At 43.8% G+C, this 12660-nt stretch overlaps 1 protein-coding gene and 1 pseudogene across 2 annotated transcripts in view; both read right to left on the reverse strand.

The window, feature by feature from the left end:
• Window positions 1–3270: 3270 nt before the first annotated feature.
• The window catches only part of Cdadc1 (cytidine and dCMP deaminase domain containing 1), a 30774-nt gene continuing 21384 nt past the window's right edge, over window positions 3271–12660 (reverse strand). The window contains exons 8-10 of one of the 2 annotated variants that reach the window (XM_051160643.1): window positions 11055–11244; window positions 7471–7531; window positions 3271–3946 (exon numbers count right to left, since the gene is read on the reverse strand). In XM_051160643.1, coding sequence (XP_051016600.1) covers window positions 3849–3946; window positions 7471–7531; window positions 11055–11244 — 349 coding nt within the window. In that variant the 3' untranslated portion in view covers window positions 3271–3848. Of the gene's footprint in view, window positions 3947–6068; window positions 6559–7470; window positions 7532–11054; window positions 11245–12660 lie in introns of those variants that run through there. The other variant, XM_051160644.1, reaches the window with a different exon arrangement.
• Window positions 8028–9817, reverse strand: LOC127201951 (aldose reductase-related protein 2-like; annotated as a pseudogene).

Raw genomic sequence — 12660 nt, forward strand, 5'->3', positions numbered from 1 at the left:
TTCAGATCTATGTTCAGTAATTAAAATATTTTACAACCAGTAAGTGTCAGTGTGGTATGGTGTTAGGAGTCACAGAAAACAATAAAAGCAGTTGTGGAATCACTTTTTAGGTGGCACATGGAGGGCTTTATCTACCAATACCACCATACCTGGGGACTCTGAATTAGTAATCTTTGGACAGACATTTAAATCTTTAAGAGTTCGAATGTTTTTTCCCCGATAAGAGCCCCATCAATGCTGTTGGCAGAGGGCCAAATATGTCTGTGTGTAAAATTTGGACATTTTGACTGTGAGTTAAAAAATAAGCTTTTAAGCGGGGTGTGGTGGCACACATCTTTAATCCCAGCACTTGGGAGGCAGAGGCAGGCAGATCGTTGTGAGTTCGAGGCCAACCTGGTCTACAGAGTGAGTCCAGGACAGCCAAGGCTACACAGAGAAACCCTGTCTCGAAAAACCAAAAACCAAAAAAACAAACAAACAAACAAAATACCAAAAAAAAAAAAAAAAAAAAAAAAAGCTTTTACCTTTAAATCAGTGGCCACATTGCCAGGAGTAGCCTCAGTGACATTTCATTTGAATTATAGAATTGTATTGCTCTCATTTCCCCTGATTGTTGGGCAGATGAGGGGCCTGTCACAGAATTTTCTGAATTAATTAGAAGCTTGTCTCATTTATCAAATCTAGAATGATTTGATAGTGGTGGTGGGTTTTGCTTGTTTGTTTTTTACATCGCTGCTTTAATTTTGGTCCCTTCCTTTTTCTTCTTTCTAAATGATCAGGTTTTTAAAATTTTTTTTAAACAAAGCAAAACAAGATAAAATGAAACCATCACACTGAAGGTGGACAAGGCAAACAAACAGAAGGAAAAAAGCCCTAAGAGGAGATGTAAGAATCATAGACCCACTCTTCATTTACACACTCAGGATGTGTTTATTTTTAAGACTGGATATTTCTGAGGTTTGAAAATGTTCTTAAAAGGCCATCTTCAAAGTCAGGGCCATGAGACACTGCTGTTGCTGTTAGGTGGGTGGATGGGGAGGTGTGCAGGAGGGGTATACAAAGAAGAATTCTGTGGGACACAGGGAACTGGCATGGGACTGGTGAGGTGGAGCTTGTTCAAACCCTGGAAATCTCAAACTTGATATCAGCAGGAATAAGAACTGCTCTCTCCCTGTTATGAGCTTGCATGCCTGGTGCACATATGCTGGCTAGGTTGGCAACCCCCAATTCTCAAGGCAGTCACATAGCAGGCACCTGGATGCACACACAGCATCACCAGCATCTCAGCCATAGCTGATAAAATGCATTCACCCCAAAAGCTCGAATGAATGGGTATAAGCTGCTTCCCTAATGAGCAGGTACAAGATATTTCACTAAACATCTGTCACAGACATGAGGGCAGGTCATAGAGGCTTTGCTTGACAAAGTTCCAAAGGTCTCCAGCTGATCACCACTGCCCTTAAATATTGTCTATGGTCCATGTGTAATTTTGCCTAAAAACTACTTTGAAATCTACCTTTTCTCCTAAAATTGCCTTTCTCTCTATTTCTCACCTTGACTATAAGCCCTAATGAAATTTACACTGGAAAACATTTTCCCACAGAGAATGTTGAAGGAAGGCATCTGGCCAAAGGCTTGAGATAAAGAGAGCTTTGACTCTATTGTGAAAGCAGTTGGGCAGAAATTGCTAGAAAAGAAAGTTAGGATTTTGACATAACAGTACCTGGTTAAATATTGTTAGGTGTAGAAAAGTAAACTTGATTCTTCAGAATCTGCTTTGAAAGTAATAGAAGGTAGGCTTGGACATGCTTTACAGATATTTTACAACAGAAGACCCCCTGGCAGTTAGCCTAGGCTTGGATAGCACACCTCTTGTTTTGGGACTGGGAGTAAGTCAAGTTATTTTCTGTGTTAGGGACATTTAGTTTCAAGGTATGTTGCTATGACAATCGTGTAAACACAATGGCTTTATCCCAGGGAAATTTATGATTAAACTTTCCTAAGTATTGTTTAAGAAATAATAATTAGGCCATGCTGACCATTGCTTGGACATTGATTTTTGCTATATGCTTTATCGTAGGTTATACAGAACTTTTATATTTCTTTGTTAGATTGTTTTCTTGCTCTGTTGATTTTTAAATGCTCTATTGATTGTAAAAGATGAGAAAATGATTATGTAAGCTGTAATGAAAAAAAAAAAAAAAACTGAACTTCACTTTAAATGAGGTACTAGGGTTGGCCCAAAAGAGACAGAAGAAAAATAAAGTTCTCCTGGACTATAAGACCTTTCAGTTTGCAACACAATTTATGCCTGGGCCTCAATATTTATTTTCTCCTCCATTCCTCAATCTCTCCTCAACAATTAGTTCCTAGTTAATTGTTCAACAACAGTTAGTCTCTTTGGCCAGCTGTTCCCCACCTGCTCAATTGTCCCTACCACAGAACCACTGAGGCTTTCTCTTTTCTGATCCTGAACCTGGTCTATGGGAAATATCATCTAATAGTTGCCATTTCATTGGAATAGCTCTGAGCTAAGAGAGCTGTAACACTAAAATCCTTGGAGAATTCCTCGACCCCCCCACCTCCCCCGCCACACTCCCAGATGGACTGGAATCCTACACATCCACCCATTGCAGACCTTGCTCCCTCTCAGAACAACTGAATTCTAGTGATCAAATGGTTCTTCCCCATTCACATCATGGTCAAAGTTTGTACGTAGTACATGTAGGGGTATGTGTGCACGCACACAGGTAGAAACTTGAGTTGTCTTTCCTCAGTTGCTAGCCACCTGGTTTTCTTAGACACAGCATCTTTTTGATCCAGAACTCGCCAACTGGTCTAGACTGCCTAGGGTTTTTGTTTGTTTTTTTAAATTTGGGTTCTTTGGGAATTAAACTTAGCTCCTCATGTTTGAAAGGGAAGCATTTCTCTGACTGAACTATCTTCCTAGTCCCAAACCATGATCAATTTTGAGACCTGCCAGTAGTGACCTCAAGAGTCAGTGATATCAAACAGCAGAACTGCCTCAGATTTGTATTCTTTTCCCATTGCCACCTAAACCAGTTGCGTAACTGCACCATGGCGCAACAAGCTACTGTGAATCTACACAGCAAAACTATTAGGAGAGGCTGGCATGGCAGTGCTGAGCTCTGAAGCCAGCACTCAGGAGACTAGGAGAGGCAAGAAGGCCACCCTCGAACTTTCGACCAGTCTGGACTATGTGTGATTTTTGAGGAGAGACTGGGGTAGAGAGCAAGACCCCAACAACAACAAGAACAACACATTTAGGTGAGAGTAACATTTTATTTGTTTTGTGGTGCTAAGGAGGGAATTCGGGGCCTTGCACATGCCCTCACAGCAGTGTTCCACTGACACAAATCCCATAGAACAAGCTTAAAATGGAGAATGAGCACAGCATTTCAACCAATTCGGCTAGTAGTAGGATTTAGTGTCATGCAGCCTTTTGGTTAGCTACGCATGGAGTATTAAAAGATGGCCAGGTCATTTTATTCCCTGGAACAGTTTATTGATTGCCATTCTTGTAATTCAAAGGAATTACTAATTGTCAGAAGAAGAGCCCCTCCTGTCAATGAGCCCTTTTGAAACTGGCTGCATAGAGATCAGATAAACAGTAATCGGTCCCGTTGGCCTTATACTGGTCTCCAACTACTGCTACCCCATTTAGTGTAATGAAAGAGCGCACTGTATGCTGGGAAAACACATCTAAAATGAAAAAGTGCTTGGAAACGTCACTCATAGGCTAATTAGAATCCAGCCCAGTAAAAGCTTTTCAGTCATTCACTAACCCACAGGCTGGATCTGAGAGGTGCAGTTAGAAAGCACGCAGGTTACTGCAGTGTGGCCCGGCCTGCAGAGCGGGTTTCCAGACGTGGCCTCTTGCTGCTGCGCTGCTCTTCCTTTGCAGACCTGCGCCTCAATACACCGTCTAGCATGCAAGAATAACTTCATGTCAGGAAGCACACACAGAGCCCACGGAGACTTGTTCCAGCCACTTGGGCTGGGAGGACAAACCATGCTTATAGCAAAGGAACATGTATTTTATCTTGACCTTTAACTTCTTGCCCATCTCAACATCCCACACTCTAAAATGTATGTGCCTGCACTGATTCTAGACAACACGCAGATAACATAGTATCTGATAACCCTTGAACCACTGGATTCACTCAGCGATGCATAGCAAGTAACTCACATAGCTTTCTTGGGATGGGGAGTATGCAGGAGTCACTATTAGTGTGGAAGAGACAAAATACACCTGCTTAGCCATGAGCTGGTTGTGGGCAGTGAGAATGGGACTTATACGCACAGGTCTGGGGACAGGAAGTTGGCCTTCCCGGAAGGGGCATGCCAGAGAAGGAACCTCAGGTTCTTCCTGGCTTCTGGTTATTAGCCCCTGTAGCGACACCATAAGCTACTTGTGCTTAAAGGGTATTAAGAGTGTAAAGCCCAATGAGACTGAAATGACCACACATCTGTGAATCCACTAGCAGATACACCTGCCACCGGCAAGTTCCCTCCCCATCTACTTCTAGTTTCTTGATAAAACTACCATTAATCATCTTCCCAAAGGGAACTGGGAGCTCTGCCCTGGACTTTTTAAAGACCTCTTTATAATATCACTTGTTGAATCTTTACAAGGAATGTATCCTAATTTGCCAATTATTATTTTCTTTTATAATCAGCATTCATCTGTATGTCTGTATTATATTAATACGGCATATATTAATATATAGTAATATAAATTACTCTAAGTCACAAAATATTTGGAATTTTCTACAGAAATCCACCTTTTAAATGATCTTTTCCTCTAATCTTTAGTTCTTGGGACTAGTCCTAGTCCTAGTGAGGCAAGAACTCATCAACATAGCCGGGCGTGGTGGCGCACGCCTTTAATCCCAGCACCCGGGAGGCAGAGGCAGGCGGATCGCTGTGAGTTCGAGGCCAGCCTGGTCTACAAAGTGAGTCCAGGATGGCCAAGGCTACACAGAGAGACCCTGTCTCGAAAAACCAAAAAAAAAAAAAAAAAGAACTCATCAACGTTCTTCATGGCCAGCCACTCCAGCAGTAGGCATCGGGTAGTCTGTTGTTACAATATAGCCCTTATACACCAACGTGCACTTATTACAAAGCAGCAGCTTACCTCACCTACTGCTTAACAATTGTATTTCTCCAAGTTCCAGTTTCAAAATTGCATGATCCTTTTTCATAATTTGTTCATACTTTTGCCCATGCTGTCCCCCGAATTACAGTCCTCTTGCCTCAGTTTCCCTGCAGCTGAAATTACATGCATCTGCCACCACATGTGGCTTTCTCTCACATCCACCCTGTCTGTCGTTCTGGCACAGAGCTGCTCTGACGGTGCAGCTAGTCAGCTAACTGCTTCCGGGCACCCCAGCCACGGGCTTCATGCTCCGTGCTTGCTGGCTTCTCAGTTATGGTGTCACACTGCACACCTCATGGAGCTAAGCGTATGGACATCTTCTCTGAGTAGACTGCATTTGCTTCTGCTGAGGGGCTCCTGAGGAGGAGCCAGAGGCATCCTTGGAGCTGGAAACCTAAGGCAGCCTGAGGCTCAGCTAAACATCTTCAGCAGATCCCCACTGACTTGCGTGGCAGCGCCCACGCCTGTCTTAGGTCTCCTCTGACTATAGAGTTTGCTTACTTTGCAAATCAGCTTCTAGCAACATGTTCTTCTTGCCTCTACTTTTTGAGAGAAATATGGGCTGCTGAACAGTCCCTTTATTGTCTATTTAAAAAAAGAGTGTGTCACTTGGGACAGTCACACTTCTGTGTGCTCCTGCCACGGTCACTGAGATTGGATGAGGTGGCCTGTCTGCTTCCCATACCGACAAGTGGGCAGCTGGATACGGCCAGGAGTCAAGCTCCACTTAGCAAAAGAGCTGAAATTTAGCCTTCATTTCTCTGATTCTCCTCTTTCCTAACAGATTTGAAGTTTAAAAGGGAACCACACACTGTATGAGTCCATGTATGTGAAATGGCCAGTGGAGGCAAATCCTTAAAGCTACTAGTGTTGACTAGGGCTGGGGGAGGAGGGACAGGGTTACTAAGATGGATAACATGTTTCTTTGTAGAGTAATGAAACACACTGCAGTTACACTGTGGTGCTGGGTCCTCAGCTACGAGTGTACAAAGGCTAGTGAGTTCTGTACTTTAAAGGGGTGGATTCATGGCAAGTAAATTATACACTATGAAACTGTCCCATAGTTGAAAAGGAGATAACCATATTATTTATTAATATAAAATTCTTGTTTAAAAATGCATCAAAACAGAAGCTGAGCTTACTGAACTGTCACAAAGAAGCCAACACTGGTGGTTAAGACACTGGCTGACAACCAGCAGCCTTCCTTGTCCTCTCCTCCACTCTCAGGACTTCCCCCGCAGCCATGTCTTCCTCCTCCTGAGATGCAGGTGTGGGGAATCCCGGACACAGGCCCTTAGTTGATTTTAAGTGGCACATATCTTCTGTTCCGTAGCTTGCCTTTGCACCCTCTTAGTAGAATCTTTTGATGGACAGATGCTCTTAATTTCAACACAGATAAAGGAATGTGTCTTTCTACAGTTAGTACTCTATGTTCTCTCCCTAACCACGGGAACACTTTCATTGGCCCTTAAACACCCTTGATCAGCGTCACATCTTCTACTTTCTATATTTCTTAATAAGTTTTTAAAAAATAAAATGTAGTAGTTATATATTTTTGCAGATTATAAATAATAAATAAGACATTCATGTTTTCATATAGACCTATATATTTCTTGTTTTTTGAGATAATCAAATCATTGCTGCTCTTTAGGAAATATATAGGACACTCCATTTACTTAGAACCTGGACAGTCACAAGCAAGCTACTATTTTAAAATGAAACTACACAGCACCATGCACAAAGTTTTGCACTTACAGAATTGTAAGAACTCTCAACGATATATTACATTCAATACCATTTTTCTTAATATGCAAGTAGTAAATGTGAAGACTAGTGACTCACTTGTAATTTTTGCTTGACTAAGGTATTGATGTAGACAGAGTCTTCCACTTTCTGAGCAGCCTGGACCACTGTGTCTTTACTCTAGAGAACACAGATGCCCTCATCACCTGGCCCTCACACATCTGTGCTAAGTATTCACGGTTCCCCTCTCATTCCCAAGCCTGCACTGGTGTAAGAGAACGTTGCTGCTCACTGTTTCAAACAAATGCAATTTTGGGTTCACTCTGAGTACAGTCACTATACTGCTAAACAACTGGCAAGCAGCACCTCTCCCAGCTCCTCATGTGACAGCACACACACATCCATGAACAAGCTGAGTGAGTGAATCTAACCTTTAGAAAAGAGTACCCTGCACCTACCTACACACAGGTGCATCACCTGCTCCTAAAGACTCCCTCTCTCTCCCTCCTCAGCACCGCAGCCTCCACAGAACGCTTGGAAATACTTACTTTCTCTCCTTTCAGGCTCATTTGGGTCAAGACTATAAGCTTCAGATGGATTCAACTGCCACTGTGGGAGGAACAAATATTTTATTTATATGTTTACAGTGAGTTAATAAAAGCACAGCAGTACCTTTTCACTATTAAAATGGCTTTTAAAAGTATAGGAAGTGGAGTTAGTGTGTCCGTGTGTGTCTCCATGCCTGCTCAGGCAACGACCCTCAATCATCCTGAATCAGATCTGTCAGATCACCTAAATCCAGAAGCAGCATCAACTCCTCAGAGAAGGCAGGGCTCGAACAACCCCCAACTCACTCTGCAGGTGATAAAGGAAGACTAGAGAAGTGCAGTGACTTGCCCCACGTCACCGTGACATAAGACAGGGACAGAATTAGAATCTGTGCTTCCATGACTAAGACCATGGACTGTCTGTCTCCAGGACCTACTGAGGCGTTTTGTTTTGAATGCTTGTTACTACTGTTATTTTTAGTATTTTATCCTTATGTCCCCAGTGTTACCAGAGTTTCTCGTGTTTGACATTTGGTCAGATCCTATTAGCGTAACAAATGTTTCCGAGCCTCCTTTTCCTGCAGCAGTCTTCCCATGGTTCAGCGTGAGAATTTAAACACAGCATCCATTAGGTTTTGCCCTCCATCAAGGCTGCCACAGCTGATATCAGTGAGGCGTGGCTAAAAGGGCTTGAGAGGAGCGAGGTACATGCTAGCAAAGAGGGAACGCACCCAGTGGTCTCATCAAGTGATGTGCTGTCAATGCTCTGTGTTGCAGGGTATTCTCCTATATGCACCATCTCAGGCAGCGGGCAGGGCCTCCGGTTTCTGTTGAAGCTGAGGATGGCCATCTCCTCATCACTCAGATGGAAGTCAAAGTTTTCATGTATGTGTGCTAGTGTCATAGACTTGGGGAGCACCACCACATTCCTCGTGCAGAAACAAATCAGAAGCTGGGCTGAGGTTCTCTTGTGCTTTGCAGTGGTCTCTTTAATCCTGGGATCCTCTAGTACTTAACAGTCCTCTGGCTTGGCCCAAGGCCTGTCTGGGGAGCCCAGGGGTTATAGGCTGTGATGCTGATGCCCTTGCAGTGGCAGTGCTGGATCAGCCTGTCTGGCTGAGGTATGGGTGGCAGCCAGCCTGGTTTGCCACTGGCTTATGTTTCAGCCCAGGCCTGTCCAGCAACCTTTCAGTTTGGAAGTGGCTGAAGCTGGAGACACCGGAACTTCACTGGCCCTCTCCCCATCAGTTCTTCCCTGACCTCCTGTGTATCCAGGAAGGTTATTTTGCTGGTAAGGACAATGACTTTATCATTCTGGGCTGAAGTGCCTACATCCACTGAATCAGACAGAAGTGCAAACAGTCCAGTTCCAGACCTGCCTGGTCTGCACCAGTTCTCTCTCAGTGCAGGTGGACCACGACCTGCTGACAACTAAGAGGTTCCCTCGCTCTACAACCTTCTCTGTGAGCTTCTCCTGGATGGCTTCTCTGTCTTCATTCTTAGCATATGCAGCCAACTGTGGCAATATTCTGCATTAATGGCCACCGTCATGGATTTCTTGACGTGGTCTGGTGGAGACTTCTAGGTGCCCAGGACTACAACGGCCATCTTGGCTTTGGTGCTGAGCTCCATGAAGGTGTCATGGTTGCTGCAGAAATCTTTCTGACAGAGCAGACGTCTGTGTTGTCGTTGTTGTTGTGTGTGTGCCCATGTATTGGCCAGAGGTGACAAGCGCCATCTTCTACTGCTTTCACCTAATTTCCTTGGGACAGAGTCTCTCACTGAGCAGGGAGCTCTCAGGTGTTCAGCCAGGCTGGTAGCCGGCAATCCTTAGCAATCCTTCTTTCTTGTCTCTTCCTCAACCTAGTTCTGTGGTTATGGGCACACGTGATCATGCCTGATTTTTATGTTAATTCCAGACATCCAGACTTAGGTCTGTATGTTTGCACAGCAAGCACACTGAGCTATCTCCCCACCCTGTCTACTGAGTTTTAGACTAGCTAAACGTCTGAGCACTAAAGAATAAAAACATGACTCGGACTTTGGTCACTTATAAAAATAGTTTGGCTCAGGATAGCCCCAAGAAAGAAACAAGAGGTGAGAAGGTGCTCTGTGGGTGAAGTGCGGGTACACAAGCATGAGGCCTGAGCTCAGACCCCAGCGCCACATGCATGCCTGGAACCCTGGAGCTGGGGATGAAGACACGTGGATCCTGGGGGCTCACTACCAGCAGCCCAGCTGGAACGGTGAGCTCCAGATTCAGCCGGAGATCCTGGCTCAAAACTAAGATGGAGAGTAATAAGAAAGAGTCCTGACAGCAACCTCTGACCTCTACATGGGCACTCATGGGTGAGCTCACATGAATGTGTATAACACACACACACACACACACACACACACACACACACACACACACACACACGAGAGACTTATAAAGGGTAGGTGGGAATTTACATAAAACAATTTCAAAACAGGCTTATTTGAAATACACCAAATTGCCAAAATCTATTATTAATTTGACCAAAACAGTGAAAACCAGTAAATATTTCCATAAAATGGAAATAATGTAGTTATCTGACAAAGGAAATAATTATATAAAGTAGGTGCTCAGGTTGGAATATGTTTGACTATTAAAAATAATTTTTAGGAACATTAACAACACAGAAAATATAGTAACATGTTGACTATGGTACCTATAACCTACAGAATAAAACATATTTTGAAGTATTCCTAGTTTTCTATACTGGGTACATTTTGCTTTAATAACATATACATATATGCTTTGATTCCCCATGCTCAAATTGTATAAAACAGGAACATAAGGCTGAGACTTTTAAACAGCTCTTTATAAACTCTCCTACTTACTGCAAACTCTAGTGTGTTAATGCGGCATTAGGTGCCGGGATTGGGACCCTGCATGACACAAAATGGAATCCGTGATCCTGGACAAGATGGCTCCCCACAGAGCATGGCTGGGAGAAGCAGGAGCCCTGGTTGGAGCCTCACTTTACTTCTTAATCCTGTGGCTCTACCAGGAAACAGAGGTGGTCTCATCAACCTTGGGAATTTTTTTTTAGAATTCTTATAACTTTTCTGTATGATCAAGAATATTCCAAAGTAAAATACAAAGTAATACTTTGTAAATAAGTACTTTCTACTTAATACTTTGTGCTGAGTATATTAAAATTTCTTGAGTTTTCCATGAAACACCTCTATTCCTTAAAAAAAAAACAATATATATATATATATGAGATGGTACCTTTTCTCTAACTTCTCTCATGAGAACATGTGTACTGTGTGGTTTGACTACTAAAACTACTTGCACCTCTATCCACCACTCCAAGCTGGCAGAGATGGTGAGCCACAGGAGGGCATCACAACTTTGAAGCCCAGTGCACAACTCTCATGTGCAGGGCAGGCATCCTTGCTGAGCATTTGTTTATAGTTGGGTAAACTTGTACACATAAAGTAAACTCAGTGATGATAACTCGCTCATAGTCCTAAGAGAGTGAGAGTCACTAATTCACAATGTCCAGCAGGTCACCAAACAGGAAGTACACTTAGGGAAAAGTGCATGTACTTACTGTAAATTTGCGAACGCCCTCAAGATCCGCAAACTTCATGTAAGAGATGTCTGCTTTCTTTTTCCCAACATCCCCGTCTCCAGCGTAGATTTGCTTTATTCCTGCACCTTTAATTAAAGGCACGCATTCATCACAAGGGCATTTTGTCACAAAAATCATGCTGCGTTCTTCGGGCTTTATATCTTGACACCTACAAAGTGTTATAAAATATTACAAAAGATGTTATGAAAAACCAAGCAAGTTTGTAGAGAAATCCTTAAAGTTTAAATTTGAGGTTCGGCAAAATGAGTTTACAGTATCACAAATAATGACCCAGTCATGTTCTTGCTAAATTAGCAAATATTCAAAATATGCAAAGATATGACAACCACCATGGCAATTCATTGATGGCAAGGTAAGGCATGGGGGAGGAGGAATGAGAGTGTGCACGCGGGGTCCTCTCTGCACTCTCACTTCACACTGGGGAATGCAGCTCGGTTCTTCTCAGTCCTTTAGCAGCCACGGCAGCCAAGAGACTGAGCTCGAACCCAGACAGACATTGTTAGATGCTGTCGTAATGAGGAAATACTAATGCCCTGCTTTGAGCTACAGTTCTCTTAACCGTCCCCAATCATAGCTTTTAAGAAATGTGGGATATGATGTACTCAAACCTTTGAACAGAACACAGCAAGTAAACTTGCACTCAAGAAGATGGGAGGAGAGCAGAGGGTGTTTCTGTGCGTGCTGGGGCAGCTTGCACTAAAGAGGCTCCCGGGTGTGGCTGCAGGGACTATAGTTCAGCTGCTAACTGTGCTCAGCCAGCTGTCTTCAATTCTGCCCTTCCATGTCTATCTTGCTAGCTGAGTTTTGCGCCTGCTTACCTGGTTGAGGACGGCAGAAGCTGAGGCAGGTGCCCCGAGCAGACATTCTACCTGCCACTTAAGGAGTCTGTGCAGTGTGGCTCTTTGAACACCACCCTCTCCTCATCCCCACAACTGCCTCCCAAGCAGTATAAATTCAGAGTTCACCATTACCCCATCCCAGCCCACCCTGCATTTGTCTCACGCCTACACTCTAGTCTAAATGGAATATGAACACTTTAAGCACATGAGAATTCCTCCTCTAGAAGGCCAGCTCATCAGTGGCCATCACTGGAGAAGACTGATTCTCCTTCTCTCTGCAGCTACTTGACTGCCTGCTGCTCTTCCAGGGGTAAAGCCATGTGAGAATTTCCACACCCACCCTGACGTGTCAGTTGATGGTGTAATTGTTCAGCAATAATATTGTTGGGATTTCCTGGGTGCAGTTTCCCTCTCATATACAGACGACACTGTCTCAAGCAGACATCCTGCCCTGGTCCTCTCAATCAGAGGATCTTTAAAACACTTCAGTTCATAATAACATCTGCATTTGTGCTGGCTGGTTTTATGGCAGCTTAACTCAGGCTAGAGTCACTGGCGAGAAGGAGGCTTAGTTGAGAAAATGAATGCATAAGATCAGGCTGTAGGCAAGCCTGTAGGTCATTTTCTTATTTAGTGATTGATGGGGCAGGGCCCAGCCTAGTGTGGGTGGGGCAACCCCTGTCCTGGTGGTGCTGGGTTCTATAAGAAAGCAGGCTGGGCAAGCC

This window comes from Acomys russatus, chromosome 18 (genome assembly GCF_903995435.1).
Source record: "Acomys russatus chromosome 18, mAcoRus1.1, whole genome shotgun sequence".
Classification (NCBI taxonomy): Eukaryota; Metazoa; Chordata; class Mammalia; order Rodentia; family Muridae; genus Acomys; species Acomys russatus.